This window comes from Bicyclus anynana, chromosome 2, assembly GCF_947172395.1.
Source record: "Bicyclus anynana chromosome 2, ilBicAnyn1.1, whole genome shotgun sequence".
Classification (NCBI taxonomy): Eukaryota; Metazoa; Arthropoda; class Insecta; order Lepidoptera; family Nymphalidae; genus Bicyclus; species Bicyclus anynana.
This window is the reverse complement of record NC_069084.1, coordinates 16070576-16086251: the sequence shown is the minus strand read 5'-3', so window position 1 is coordinate 16086251 and position 15676 is coordinate 16070576. Positions and strand designations below refer to the sequence as shown.

Genomic DNA, 15676 nt, shown 5'->3' with positions numbered 1-15676 from the left:
TCTGTGTTTCGGCTCCATCATCAGACCAACTCCAAACCTTCATAAAGTTGTAGTGGTTTAAAATACCTTATGGAAACACTAACAAACGTACTAGCCGTCTCTACAACTTTCGAAAGTTCCCCTCAATTTCTCCAGGATGCCATCATCAGATCCTGACATGAAAAAAATGGGACCACCCTCGAAGTAAACCCTACAAAACAAAAAAAGAATTTTCAAAATCGTCCATAATTGACGGAATTATCGCTGGACATACATAAAAAAAAAAAAAAAAAAAAAAACATACATACAGCCGAACGTAGAACCTCCTCCTTTTTGGAAGTCGGTTAAAAAGGAAAGATTTGATTGTTTGCATTAAATATATTCCGAAATTACTGAACCGATTTGAGAAATTCTTTCACTGTTGGGAAGCTACACTATCCCCGAGTGCTTAAATACATTTTCAAAAAATATTAGGGATCCTTCATAAAACTCCAATAACGTATAACCTAAGGCGTAAAAAAAATATCTAAAATATTGATTACATCTCGAGCGCTGCAAAAACTATGTATGATAGAATAAAATAAAATAATGACGACTTTGCAAAACACACCATTATTTACAAAAAGTGTCGCATATTATGTCTAACTATCCAAGTCATGAGACAATAAGAGAATGGTAGGGTTATGATAGGGGTAGGGTAGGGTACGATAGGGTTAAATTAGGGGTATGGTAGGAAAGAAGTGCACATAAGTCAAAGCGAAGCTTGACCAGCTTCTTCAGTTATGATATAAAATTATGAAACACAATTTCTTTTTTACATCACTCCCGGATCTGTGTTTATCGTATCCCATTTATCAAACAGGATATTGGTATGGTAAAATATAAATTAGTCGGAAACTGATACCGCTGATTGTAGTTCGTTACTTCGGACTTCGGATGGCATGATAGAGCGAACCTGAGATGGTCAGACCTTTGCTATATTATGAAAGTTGAAAAACCTAAGCATTACAACTTAAAACCTAAATTCCTAACAAAGGTTAGACGACAGGCAACTATTAAGTAGAACAAACATATTTCATATGTTGTTCGTTTATAGCGAATACGCGACGAAACTTCTGAACCAATTTTAAAAATTGTTTAGAAAACTACGTAATCAGAGGTTAACATTTATGCCTATATTTTATCCCTGTATACCCACTGCAACGGGAACTCTGTAGTTTGTTTGCATTGAATAGGCTCCGAAATTACTAGGCTAAGAAAATTCTTTCACCAATGGATAGCAAGATAATCAGCGAGTAATATAAAACCGCAAGGGCCTGCTAATGTAATAAATCAAATGATTAAAAGTTTGGACCGTTATTACCTACCACCTCTTTAAGCCACTGTGGTCCACACACCATAGTCTACTAGTCTATGATATGAGTATGAATCGACAATATTGACGTTTCAAAAGTGCTTGTAAACTAAGCCTACTTGAAATAAATGAAATTCAATTTTTGATTTAATTTGATATTCCAGAACTAAAAAGGGAACATTATAATTAAAGAAAGTAACATTATAATATTTTCTATCTACTGATCACTTTGAAGGAGGTGGCAAACCGGCGACCTATTAATTCAAGTAATAAAGTTAAGATTTTTGTTTTTTAGACATAATTTTTCTTTCATGTGTTTTTTTCAGTAACAACACCAACACGCAGGCTTGGCAGCGGCTTTTAAATTCAAAAAAATAAAAATCGGACCACTCAGTAAAAAGTTACGCGTGTTCATATACACGTCTAATTGATAACCTTCTCTCATTTTATCGTCGGTTGAAAATGAGGAAAGTCAGGCAACGTCAGGCGCTAGACCATGACGTTTATCGTCTGCACGCCGTCTGTGGCACTGACGGTTGACCCGCGCACGGCGCATGCACGCGTCAGCCGGGTGACGGGTTAGATCATGCACCCGAGTTGACTTGGTCAGGTACGAATTTATCATAACATTGATAAGTGCTGGCGGCAAGTTGTTATTCAGTAACCTAGGCTAGTATTGCACTATAAATCTATATGTACTGTAACAAGAGAGTAGACATCGACTATAACAAGAGAGTAGGTAGAAATCGAGTGTCTGTACATTGAATAAAATTAACATTAGTTTGGGCCAAAGATTTGATTAAAAAATACTTTTGCCCATAGATCTGTTATTAGTGTAAGCATTTGACCGATTAGTAAATGGCAATGCACCGGAAAGACAAATTGTTGAGCCAGAACAAATATGATTTGGTATCTCCAAAACAGTTAAATTAATGGGCAACACAATTATAAATAAGAAGCTCAAAAATAAGAGATTAAAACTCTTCATTACCATGGTTCGTAACGTAGTAAGATTTGGTATTATAGTAGGTATCCCAGTTCGTCAGGTTATATTAGAATTTTATATAATTATTAAGTACTTACATATACTTAATAATAGGTACTTAATTGACGCCAGGTAGATGACCCACACGATTGTAAAACCGTAGTATTTTAAAGGTGATAGCTTTATTAAATTCTTATTACGGAACCCTTCTCCGCGCGTGGCCCGACAAGCACTTGGCTGATTTTTTATTCAGTTACCTGGGAATACGTGCCTAGCCGCTCAATTCACTAATTGACGTAAGTTAGCTACCTAATAGAATTAACATCAAATCAGTAACAACCGCATTTTTCGTATTCCGTAAATCCTATTGTTAACGAAAATCACAATGTCCACTGGAAAATGTTTATTCTATATATTCTTATGTGTGGAATTTTTTTATTCTGTAGTCAGTAGACAACGGATAAAATTTCTTACATAGAATCTCAATTTTGATCAGTTAGCATTAAATAAGTAGTGAATATGAAATCACGTGACTTAAGAATTACTAACAATAATCTAAAGTTGGTAATTTTCATATATACTATTATAACATAAATATATTACTAACATACGTCATCATCATCATTATTATCAACCCATATTTTCCTTCACCGTTTGAGACACGTGATATTTAATTTCTTAAAATGCACACAACTGAATAGTTGGAGCTGCATGCCCCGGACCGGATTCGAACCCACACCCTCCGGAATTGGAGGCAGAAGTCATATCCACTGGGCTATCACGGCTCATACGTCAAAGATAGTGAATTAGCCTGCTGCGCTTTTCAAACTGAGATAGAAGTGTCACATTGCCTGTCATTATACCGGAAATTCTTCATGATGTAATGAAAATGAAAATTCAATTGAAACCATAGTAGCTCCACTGTTGGGAGGTAAATGAAAACAAACAAGCAAACAGAAAATAAAACCACGGTAGGTACTTCCCCGAGGAGGGCATATTTTACAGTCAGATTCAGTGAAAGATACTAACTATGCAATGCAGCATGACATTTGTTTATAGATAAAAAATATATTAAGTTATCAAAAATTAAACAACTTGCACTTGAATAGATCAATAAGTCAGCGGTAAATTCTAGATCTTTCGATGATTATGAGTTATTTTAAACTAGCTTTGCCCCGTGGTTGCATCTGCGTGAATACCGTTCCTGTGGAAATTTCGTAATATACTTAAACTTGTTTTTTTTACAGGCTAGCCTTTGGCTACATCTCACCTGATGGTAACTAACTTGATAGGAGTATTAGAATGAAAATCCACACCCCTTTCGGTTATAACGGCCACGGCCGAAGCCTCCCACTAGCCAGACATTAATTAAGAAGACGATATTTCTGCCTTCGATTAAAAAGACAGCCTATTATGAGACTATGATATATCAATCTTTTGGAAAATTTCTAATTTGTTTGAAACAAACCTTGAGAAATATTACAGCGAAATTTTGAAAACCTGGTCAACTGTGAAGTACTATTTAAATTACAGACATACAAATATTTTTAATTAATAGATATAAATTAGGGTCAAAAGACGATGGAATATATTTTTCAACAATAAGGTTAATATATTTAACCCGGTGCAGCCGACCGAATCGGCTTATCACTGTTTATCAAACAATTACATAAATATAACAATACCTTACTACCTACCTCGAAATCTGCATTCAATACTTGAGCCTACTACAAACTGATCAATAGATAGCACATCGGTGATTACACTATGCTATATTTTGTTTTTTAATACACGAGTTATGTTTGAATACCTGCCTTTCGAACCGGTAGTAGAATCTTAACAAATAGTCAACTGACGTGTCAAAACTCAAAAGTGCTTGTAAACTGAGCCTACTTGAAATAAATGATTTTTGATTTTGAAATGTGTTGAATATTTCTTTTCAAAATTTTATTTCTTCTGTTTATATTTCCAGAATCACTTTCCTGCGAACCTTACGAAACTACAACATATACATACATACAATACATACTATATGATATCCACCAGTAAGCACCGGATGACTTTTGTATTTTGTGTCACAGTGTGTAGATGACATTTTGTCAATTGATTTGTTATTTATTTTAATAGGTTGATAATAAAGACCAAAATAGTGAATAGACCAGCAGGTGGTGGTCAAGTCTTGTCGATGAGTTAATAAAAAAAATACCCGACTGCCTTACCTCGCGTATTTTGTATACCGATTAATAAATAACGTTTTTCTATTGTACGTTTTTTAATATGGCCATGATATACCATTTTGAAATCCTTTTAATGAGCCCTTGAATTTGATATTTAAAAAAAAAAATTTTTTTCACCTCGAGGTTATAGCGTCTCACAGTCGTCGTATTGTTTTTTTTAATTTCACCTATCTAAGAACACTTGGGTTATTAAGACAAATCTAACGACATCTTAATTACGTAAATCCGTCTAGCTGTTGAAAGATATGAGATAATAAAATAACATACATACATACTTACATACAAGATACGCGCGAAAAACATAACCCTTCTTGCAGTCCAGTAAAAAGACATGAGATTTTACTCAACACGCGAAATGTGGGGTTATTGCCAAGTTACCCCAACCAACACGTCCCTATATCATGCAATACATGATTTATAACGATTTGTCACACATGAGGTTATCATGACACCGCCAAAGTTTACGAACTCCAGAACATCATGACTTACATGCATAAGTAACTGAGATAAGACGTAAAATCTGATTCACCTCAAGTACCTATTAGTACTGATTATCTGTCTCATGAAATAAAAAAAAATTGCGACTGCATTCGCGAGGAAAAAGTTCTTATCCATAATATGTCTTTCATCCCCAAAAATCTTGAATTTCCAAAATGTTGCAAGGTGTTGGGCCAAGTTGCATTAAACATTTTTACCCCAGAATTGGCATAAATTTATGATAGACCAAGTACTATTTAAATTCAGGTAATTTTTAAGTGTTTGGAAGTTCATGCAAGAGGCGTATGTCCAGAAGTGGACATCCATCGGATGTTAATCTATACTTATAATAAATCTATATCAATAGGAGCAGAACTGTGAAGGGAAATGTTGGGAAAACGGGAGAAGTTTTTACAGCGATACTACTGTAAGGGCTGGATTAAAGAGGTCTAAGGGCGGACGAAGTTGCGGGCGTCCGCTAGTGTATAATAGATAGGTCGTAATATATAAAAATTGGTCGGAGGCTGCAAATGATGAATAAGTAAATAGCTTTCTCAGTAGAATCTACCTCACGTCACACACACACGCGTTTTAGCAAAAAGTTACAATTACTTGTACCTACTATTATGTATTCTATGCCGGCAGTATCAATCATCATCATCATTATCAACCCATATTCGGCTCACTGCTGAGCTCGAGTCTCCTCTTAGAATGAAAGGGGTTAGGCCAAAAGTCCACCACGCTGGCCCAATGCGGATTAGCAGACTTCATACACGCAGAGAATTAAGAAAATTCTCTGGTAGGTCTGGTTCCTCACGATATTTTTCCTTCACCGTTTGAGACACGTGTATTTAATTTCTTAAAATGCACACAACTGAAAAATTGGAGGTGCTTGCCCCGGACCGGAATCGAATCCACACTTTCCGGAATTGGAGGCAGAGGTCATATCCACTGGACTATCGCATCGCGTTACGTTTCAGTATCAATATACAGATAAAGTCTTGAAATAATCGAATTTGATACTGATAATACGTGTAATAGTAATACATCGCACGGTGATGGGTAAGTAGCAACTAGTATTTTCACCAAGGACAGCGCGAGCTCCAGTGGCGCAATTGGTTAGCGCACGGTACTTATAAGGCAGTGGCCGTGAGCGATGCCGGGGTTGTGAGTTCGAGCCTCACCTGGAGCATAATTTTTTATTGGAAAAAAATTAAAAAAAAAAACATAATTAAATCCCCGTAGTTTTTTCTATATTTATTTTTTAAAACTACATTAACAGTTGCGATTGTTTTTAGCCAATCAATCTAAGTAAGATATTAAATAATTTAATTCAAATTTCATAACCAAGACATTATTTGGAGTATCTATTATTTTATAACTGCGAAAAAGAAACACTGAACATCACACCTAAACTTAAAAACTGTGTTACATAGAACCCTAGAAATCATTACACATACAGGGTGTTCCGTAAATAGTACGTACTTTAATAGACAAGCTAACATCAAGGCCTACTAAAATAACGAAATATATTTGAGCCGAAATTTTACGGATTTTAAGTTATATTGATCGTTTTTTAACTGATGAAGCAATTATTCAAACAATAATTCATCATTAACAGCCGATAGGCGTCCACTGCTGGACATAGACCTCCTGCATGGACTTCTAAACAACACGGTCTTGGTCTGCCAGTATCCAGAGGCTCCCTGCAAAATCAACGTAATATCTTGTGGAAATGTATGTAATCTATATGTAATTTTTTAGCTCATGGTACGACCCACTATCACTGAAGGTAGTTCAATTTCGACTAACATAATTATATTTTGTTATTTTAGTATAACTAACCGACTACCAAAAAGGAGGAGGTTCTACGGTCGGCTGTACGACGTGTATGTATGATTTTTTATGTATTATCAGCGATATTCCCGTCATTTGCTGACCGATTTTAAAAGTTATTTTTTGTTGAATAATAATAATAAAGCTCATTTATTCAGCTTAAGACTGGTACAGAAGGAAAGAGGTTTGGAAGGATATACTTCCAGGGTAGTCCCATGGGCGGTGCCAATCCAGTGTCGTGTTTTAATTAAAGTCGTTTCTGAAAGAACCACAGGAATTTTGTAATTTAAACAGCTTGAATTAATTGGCTTGGCACCGCCTTCAAATTTATCAGAAGGTAGCACATAGATACGATTTTATTATTTGCTTTTTAGTTTAGGTTATTTTTGTGTTGGAAGTCGGCTTGAAAATTTTTAATAAAATTCTAGTGACTAATCACAAGTATGACATGCTATTTACGGGACATCTCTATATGTTAAGTTTTCTATGGTCACACCTCTTCTATACATAGAGTAGGTCTCAATGTCAGTAGGCAATGGCCATTGTTGTTGATATATGATAATATGTAACCGATAAGCGGTGACATTGAGAGCATTAACTCTCCAAGTTCAAGGTACCATTGTTTTGTTTCGAGAGCGCCTTATCAAAGTTCACGCGAATTCTGATTGTTCTCCGATGGGATGATGTTAGGGGCGAGCGAAAGTGTATTGAAAAATAATATTCAATGATTATATTATTGAATTTTAGTGGATAATTGACCTCTGCCTTCGATCTAGAAGGCGTAGGTTCGAATCTGGTCCGGGGCATGCACCTCCGACTTTCCAGTTATGTGCGTTCTTAAGAAATAAAAGACGTAATTAATGTGTCTCAAACGGTGAAGGAAAAACATCGTGACAACTAGTATACCAATCCGCATTGGGCCAGCGTGGTTTAGCCTATTAGCCTAATCACTCTCCCTTTGAGACGAGACTCCTACTCAAGAGTGAGGCGAATACGAGTTGTCAATGTGGATAATTTTCTCAACGGCAAATGGGTCAGCGTGATAGCCCATTTCGATTCGATAGCCCTGCCTCCGATTTCGGAGGGTGTAGGTTCGAATCCGGTCCGTAGCATACACCTCCAACTTTGTTAGCGGAGAAGGAAATACATAGTGAGGAAACCTAGGTAGGTCATACCTTGGATTTCTTAATTCTCTATGTGTGTGGAGTCTACCAACACGCGTACCAGCGTGGTGGACTTTTAGCGTAATCGCTCTAACTCTGAGAGTAGACTCCTGCTCAGTGAGCCGAATATGAGTTGTCAATGATGATTTTTTAAAATTCGATTTCTCAAAAACGCCTTAATAGCTCAACGGCAAATGGGTCGGACTCGTCACTGAGAGTTCATGGTTCGGTTGCTGGATTATTGTCGTCACTCCTAACACAGTCTTTTCCGACTTGTAGGGATATGGGAACGTTGTCATATATTTAAAAGACATGGCAAATATTCTTTAAAAAAAATACGCGTAAGCTACTAATAGCGGCAATGCCCCTATGACCCGACTGAATAATAATAAACTAGTGAAACAATTTAAAAATTAAAATTTTAACTTGCAACTCAATAGCAGTTCAGCTAGAATAATTTTCGTATTAGAAATTTCTTTTAAGACAATCAAATAAAATTATAGAATGAGGGTAATCCTCTATCCTATAGGTTAGGTAAAACGAATGAGATTTTCATTTTACCCTCATGAGATATGTCGTGGGTCGCATTTTAGGCCTTTAGGTTCTTATGCCCTCATGAGATATGTCGTGGGTCGCATTTGAGGCCTTTTGGTTCTTCAAATAACTACCTGAATTGCTGATAATTGAAACAGAAAACCTCTCCAGCTGAAAATTGGCCATAAATTACAACAATTAAGGCCTCATAAGGCCATTTTTCATAATAAAAAGAGACACAAAGAATACGAAAAGCGAATGACAATAATGATGTTTGACAATGAAAATCACATTCGTCAATTGACTTTGACATTGACAGCACACGTTTGTAAAGACAACTAATGAAAATCAGTGAAATACGTATAAAAGAACATAAATCACTACGATATGCATTTGCAAAGCTGGATCTGGGTGAAAATAGTGAAATCTGCTTATTTTCCTGGCGAATATTATATCGGCTAAGTAATCTACTAAAAGATTTATAGTACACTAACTCGATGTAAACTTTCAACTACCTCTACCCTACCCCTACCCTACCCCTCCCCTATCTCTACCCTACCCCTACCCTACCCTACCCCTACCCTACGTTGAAATGTTTCCTGAATTTTCTTTGCTATAAACCTCACGGAGCCCGAGACCTTTCTAACGAATGCAAAACCGTTGAAATCGGTTTGTGCGTTCTGCAGTTATAGCGTCTGGAAGGAAAACCCGACTTATTTTTATATAGTAGAGAGATTTTCCATTTCTGTATCGAAATTTGTTTAAAAGTAGTGGGCCCAATTTCGGACATCTTCTTTCTGTGATAAAATTAGAACTTATTAATCGTGCATATTATGGCAGAATTCGTCAGTAGCGTGCACTAGATTTTTAGCTAGGCTATGCACAATAGGTACTAAAACGAACGAATTACCCCAACAAAATAGGTTCGGAATGAGTTCTTAGAGTAGGCAGTGCATTTTTGCATCTATGAACTGCACGCCACTGGCCTTCGTTTCTCTAAAGATAGTAGAAACTCCATACGTCACTACGTCACAGTATCACTAGCGTTCAATCACAGTAGACACAAGTTAATAAATAATTATTTAATATTAATTACCGATTACGTCATTTACCTATTTACACAATTTTATCATTTAAGCATTTATTTATATATATATTTTTTAAATTATGCCTTTAGAATACAAAATATTAATCAAACTTTATAAAAATAATAACTTTTTTCCTAGTCGTCATAATTAAAAAATCCAATACACTGCGTTCGTCACCGCGGCACAGGCGCAACGGTCTTCACCCCACGATCACCCCACGTACGAGGTGCGTAGGTATAGCTCGCGTTTCGACCTTTAGTATGAAGTCCAACTACTGGTTATACTGTGGTTAAATTATTTACGTGAGCCCGCGCGTAACGCTGACCGGTGCATTCTACTGACACAATTTACTTGCGCTCCAAAACTACCTAAACCGAAATCAATTCACACATTCAATGCAAATTCTTGCAAATTTCCCTTTGTGGTGCATTTCTTTGTGAACGAGCAAATGTTTATTTTGGTGTGAAGGTGATACCTCAAGTGCACATTATTGATTAATTTAAATGTTTTGCGCAGAACACACAGTGCACATACAGGGTGTCCCATTGGTCTCCCATAAATAACGAATCAAATGATTATCTAGAACGAATTTTATTAAAGACTAGCGGACGCCCGCGACTTCGTCATAGGTAATTTTTATACTCTGTGTTCTTTTGGGAACAGGAATTACGTGGGTGAAACCGCGGAGGGTCTTTTAGCGGCTTTTTTGCGTCTTATATAAATTTTGTATTATCTCCGAAACTATATGACTAATTAACATCCTGTAAAAGGCAAATCTTATCTCTATAATATCCTCTTAATTATTAAGTAATTCATTTTGATAAGGATTTAAGTTTAGTTGTGTAAATAATGACATAAACCTTAGTGTATGATTTAATTAATTTATAAAGTACAAAAGGTACTATATCTGCTAAAATATATTGTTTAATAAATAATTTGTTTTTTGTTTTGTATGTTTGATGAAAATCGCTTTAGCCGTTTAAAAGTTGTGGGGGGGGGGGGGTGAAAGTGGGGAAGAATAACTCGAGTGGGGTCTCAAATGAAAGTGCACTGAATAGGGAATATTCTCTATATTGATGAGTTGATCAAGAGTGTAACTATTAATTTCATGCTGTTTTTTGAAATATTCAATTTTATGTTATTTTAAATCAGATTTTTGTTGTATTATTTATTGCGGATTGCGGATTCGATTATTATTAATATAATACAAAATTTTCGTAAACGACTTTCAACTCTTTTTTTGTTTACAAAAACTTTAATGCCTACTTAGCTGTGATAATTTTCCTATTCATTTCATCATTTCTGTGATTTTTCACGTATCCGTAAATAACCGTTGAGCTTGATTCAGTATTAATAAACCACAAATTATTTTATTACTTTAGTATTTTTAAAGAACTATTTAAAGACGGGATAAACGAACAGACGGACATCGCGTAACTAGAAGAGTATTTTATTGACTACGAAACCATACCAACCAAAAGGAGGGATATTTAGGGGTAAGCTACAAAGTTACTTACCAGCGGGTTGCGGTAACTTAGATATTTCGAAAACAGTTTTCTTAGGAAGTATCGAGTTTAGTTGGCTGGGAAAGACGGCTGTGGTTTCTTACGACATACCACACGATACCAGTGTGCAACTTTCCTAATCAAAACCGCTCAGGCTCATGAAATTTTGAAAAACTAGTTCTTTACGCCCTAGAGTCAACTAGCCTAGCTTCAAGAAGATATTTAAATTGTTCAACTTCGAATTTTATATTTTAATCAAGTTAGTTTGAATAAAATTTATAAAACTATGCTTAACAAATTTGGTTAATTTGAATTTATTTTTACAGGAAATTATGTATTACTTGAACTTTTTTTCTTTAAATTTAAGTTATTGGAATAAAATTAATACCATGAGATAAAAAGTAGAGCTACTTCTAGTATAAAAAAAAAAATATATAAAAATTATAAAAATAAAGGTTGTTTTTTAGAAAATAGGTCAACACTAAAGAAGAATGTTTGAAAATATAACTCACTCAATCTTTTTATTATTTTAGGTTTTGCTGAATTAGATTTCTCTGTTTCTTTGAGTTTATCTTAATTTTCTTTTTTAAACCACCCTGTAGGTGTTACCAACAACAGTAACACCAAAAAAACACTTAAATCGGCCATACTGTTTTGGAATCCTAATTTTCAATATACTCACGAGTTTGTCCGCGAAAAATTCGGTATAAAGTTTTGTTAACGTGACGATTTTTTTTTTGAGAATTATAATAATTACATTATTAAGCTATCATTAAAAGATAATTTTAGCGATATATTATGTGGGTTTTTTGTAGATATCAGAGGAATATCCCAAATGCATTTCGTAGCAAGCGTTTTCATTAAAAGCTACCAGGTTGCTTAGCTTTTTCCAACATTATTTTTTCGTAAATTGTAACAGTTAGCTTTTTTATCTCTCATTTATTTATTTGTTCTTTTTTTTTAATTTTTAACAATGTTACAAATACAATATATAATACAAAACACTATTAAAAATTTATAAAAAAAAATTCAACCCTCCCGCTGCGGGACATTTGAGTGTCCAAGCAACAGGCGGTCAGGGCTCCAGAGTGAGGAACCTCCTCACAATACGCGCCGTCTCAAGAATCACTGCCTTCTGTATCCGACTCTTGATCCAACAGTTAAGCGAAAGCTTCTTAAGGTGTTGGTCGAAAAGAACAATTAGCTAATTATTAGGTAGATAAATTTTTTCATAAAAACATCATAATATAAGCAATTTACACAGATCCTTGACAAATTGTATACCTAAAACTTCCTCTTTCTATTGGCGAATACCGCATAAAAATTAGTTTCCAAGTTTATCACGAGCAGACAGACAAACAGATGCGGCGGACGAGTTTGTTTTATAATATGTATTGTATAGTTATTAAAAATGAACAAGCAGAGTTTTAGGAGTCAAGATTCTTGCAATGATGAAAACAGTTTATAACATAACTTTTTTAATTTTTACGTTTCTTTGGTTTAAACCCGTCACCTGCACGGTGAATCCATAGAATGCTTAATTGGCTCATTCTCAAAATGATAATACCTTTATTTTATTAAATTTGCAATAATGAAATTTTCATCTGAGAAATTCCTATTAAAAAAAAACAATACTTCTTTTTCAGAATGTTCGCGATCGATTTTGAATTACCACTCGTGATTTTTTTACCATTCTAACGATTTTCCATAGATCATTTCTTTCCTAAAATACTCGTGTATTAATAATATCAAACGGTTTATAGACTATTCCAAAGAACCACATTTTAAAATTAAAAAAAAAAAAACATAAATATACTTACGATAAAAAACGCCAATATAGAAGCCGGCAACTGCCGTCGCTAGCTTAACGACATCGTTCGTCGCTTCAGAATCTAACTTTTTCAGCAAATCACACATTATGTAATAAGCTTTCACTGGCCTAGCCTTACACTGATTCTCCACCATGATTAAAAAAAAAGTTATTTATTTTCCAAACGAAAAAAAAAACGCACCGATAACCCGGTGACCGGCACAGATTAAAAATTCACCGATTCTGCCGAGCGATTGCGTCTACCTATGCATCGGCGAACGTCGATGAAATTAAAAAAATATATAATACAATACGTATGATTCACTCGAAGTCGCGATCGAGAATGATGGTAAAATGTCAACGAAAGTATTATTGCTGTACTAGGCAAGGGTCAGCATATAATTATAATTATTATGTTCAGATAATTCCAACGGCCGAGTCGATAGATAAAAAAAATGGAAGCTGCTTTTATTCGAATTTTAAAATTCTATCCGGCTCTATCTTCTCGTTTCTCGTTACCGAATTCGATTTTTAAAATATGATAATCCCAAGTTTAGAAATTGCTGAGTTATGAGAACCATCGAAGTAACGTAACCTGACAGGAATGAGTGCTGTTTTGAACGTTGCACGAAAGTTTTTTTTTTAATTATTAACGTAAATGCCAACGGACAGACGAGCACGGTCTGCGAGTGCAGGGCAGGTGAAGCAATTGACTAGTTTTTGCTCAGCCACCTGTAATTATATTTTTAGATATATTTTCTTATACGGTGTACTTCATCAACTCTCTATGCGCTGTAATTCTCAAAGTTTTGACCACAAATCAACTTTTTGTCTAATAAATTTTACTGACTGTCTCGCTGGTGCAGTGATTAGCTTATTTGACTTCAAATTATAAGGCCCTGGGTTCCCATTACATTACAAAACCCATTTCATAATTTTTTGACATAGGTATCGAACCCAGGACTTCCCATTTAAAATGTTGTGCTCTTTGTGCTTTCAAAATCAATCACAAAAGAAGTCTACAGCGACTCGCTGAGCTATGTCAGTGACTTTGGTTCTTCTGTGGATCTCCTCATTTCTGATTCGATCATGCAGAGAAACACAAACTCACATACACACTAAACCTCTTTATAATATAAGTATAGATTAAGTACAGACGAACTATAATAAATCACATCAAAAGATCATTAAACTTGAAAAAAGAACGTATTGTTTTATGATGAGCTAAATAGCAACCTTCAAAAGCCGAGAATAAACAGGACATTTTCTTGAATCCACCGACCGTATAATAGCTTGTGATTGTAGTCAAACGCAAAATGATTCAATAAAAAAAAAACTAAATAACAAATTGCGCATCGCACAAGGCTTTGAATATAACTTTTGATTAAGACGAATTAATCCTGGATCGGTCTAGGTTTAATACGTCGAATGCGATTTTACCTAATGTTACTAGTAAAAAAAACAGAATTCAGTTATTTTAAGTAGGTAGGTTCGGTTGTTTTAACTTTTGAAACGTCATGTTTCAAGATTCAAGATGGCAGATTCTGCTGAGTAGAGCCGACAAGAAATTCAACATTCACTCTTTTAAAAACTGTGAGATTATTGTAGGTAATTTACAATAGTTAAAATCATCACATTTTTTTTTATATTTACTTCCTCAGTGAAACTTCACTGAGGAAGAAGCTGATCCAATGGCATCCAAGTATCAGTAAGAAATCTATTAAAATGATATTTCAGTGACAGTTGCACTTCAATTTACTGCCTGGAATTAATAATCGTAGAATAGAAACATCAACACATAGAAATATAGAAATGTTAACACGTTGCTTGAACTTACGCATTGATAGGTCCTTAGCACCCATAAAAATAAAGAAAGAAAAGAATGAACCCTGTAATTCTTTTCTTTCTTTATTTTAATGGGTAACTTACTTACTAACCTGCTAAGCAGCTTTGGATACTTATGACGTCTGTACATTATTATCAGAAACATAATAATAAATATTCCTACTTTGGGAACCTACGTCTAAGGGACAATAATGATAGCCTTCGGACGCTCCTAGAAATTACAACGTCCTCCATTTTTAATGTAACCAGGCAAAGTCTACATTTAAAATTCTAGGTAACTACGTATTGCATACGGCTGGTCTAGCCTCAACATAACTAACTGTGTTATATGACGCTATAGTGGACGCCCGCGACTTCGTCCGCGAAAACAACGGTGTAAACTTTCATGGTAGGTGCCTGACCCGCCCCGACTTTCTTTTAAAATATACATATAACTTACATTACAATAGCTATATTAAAGGGAAAATATGAATACCTTGATCACGAGATATCCATATTTTTCCTTTTTTTCTACGATTTCCTTTAAAAAGAGATGGTTCAAAATTGTATGGAACCCAGGATCAATCATTGTACCCTGGCGGAAATAAAAGATAATATTTTTTTTAACTATTTTTGATTGTACAAATCTACGAATTTACTTTAATTCTTTCGAAATATTATAAATTTTCTCCCAAGAAATGCAACCTATTGGTTATTATTGGTGGATTGATTATATTTTCAACGCAGTAGGCGATTTGACGTTTGCTGTCAATCTCAATTGTTATGTCATAGTTGCTTTGAGGGCGCCATCTTGTTTTAACTCAAAAACTTGAGTTTTAATTTTATTTATTTCTTTTTATTTAGTTAGATTTATTCACTTATTT

At 34.8% G+C, this 15676-nt stretch overlaps 1 protein-coding gene and 1 non-coding gene across 4 annotated transcripts in view; one reads left to right on the top strand and one right to left on the bottom strand.

Moving 5' to 3' along the window:
• The window catches only part of LOC112055476 (transmembrane protein 68), a 32567-nt gene that overhangs the window by 12449 nt on the left and 4442 nt on the right, over positions 1-15676 (bottom strand). Inside the window, exon 1 of one of the 3 annotated variants that reach the window (XM_052885777.1) lies at positions 12979-13633. The exons of 1 other annotated variant lie outside the window; for it this stretch is intronic. In XM_052885777.1, coding sequence (XP_052741737.1) covers positions 12979-13123 — 145 coding nt within the window. In that variant the 5' untranslated portion in view covers positions 13124-13633. Of the gene's footprint in view, positions 1-12978; positions 13634-15676 lie in introns of those variants that run through there. One more of the 3 variants, XM_052885772.1, reaches the window with a different exon arrangement.
• On the top strand, positions 6133-6224 carry Trnai-uau (transfer RNA isoleucine (anticodon UAU)). Its single transcript is given in 2 exon segments — positions 6133-6170; positions 6189-6224. It is a non-coding gene; the product is annotated as a tRNA-Ile (tRNA).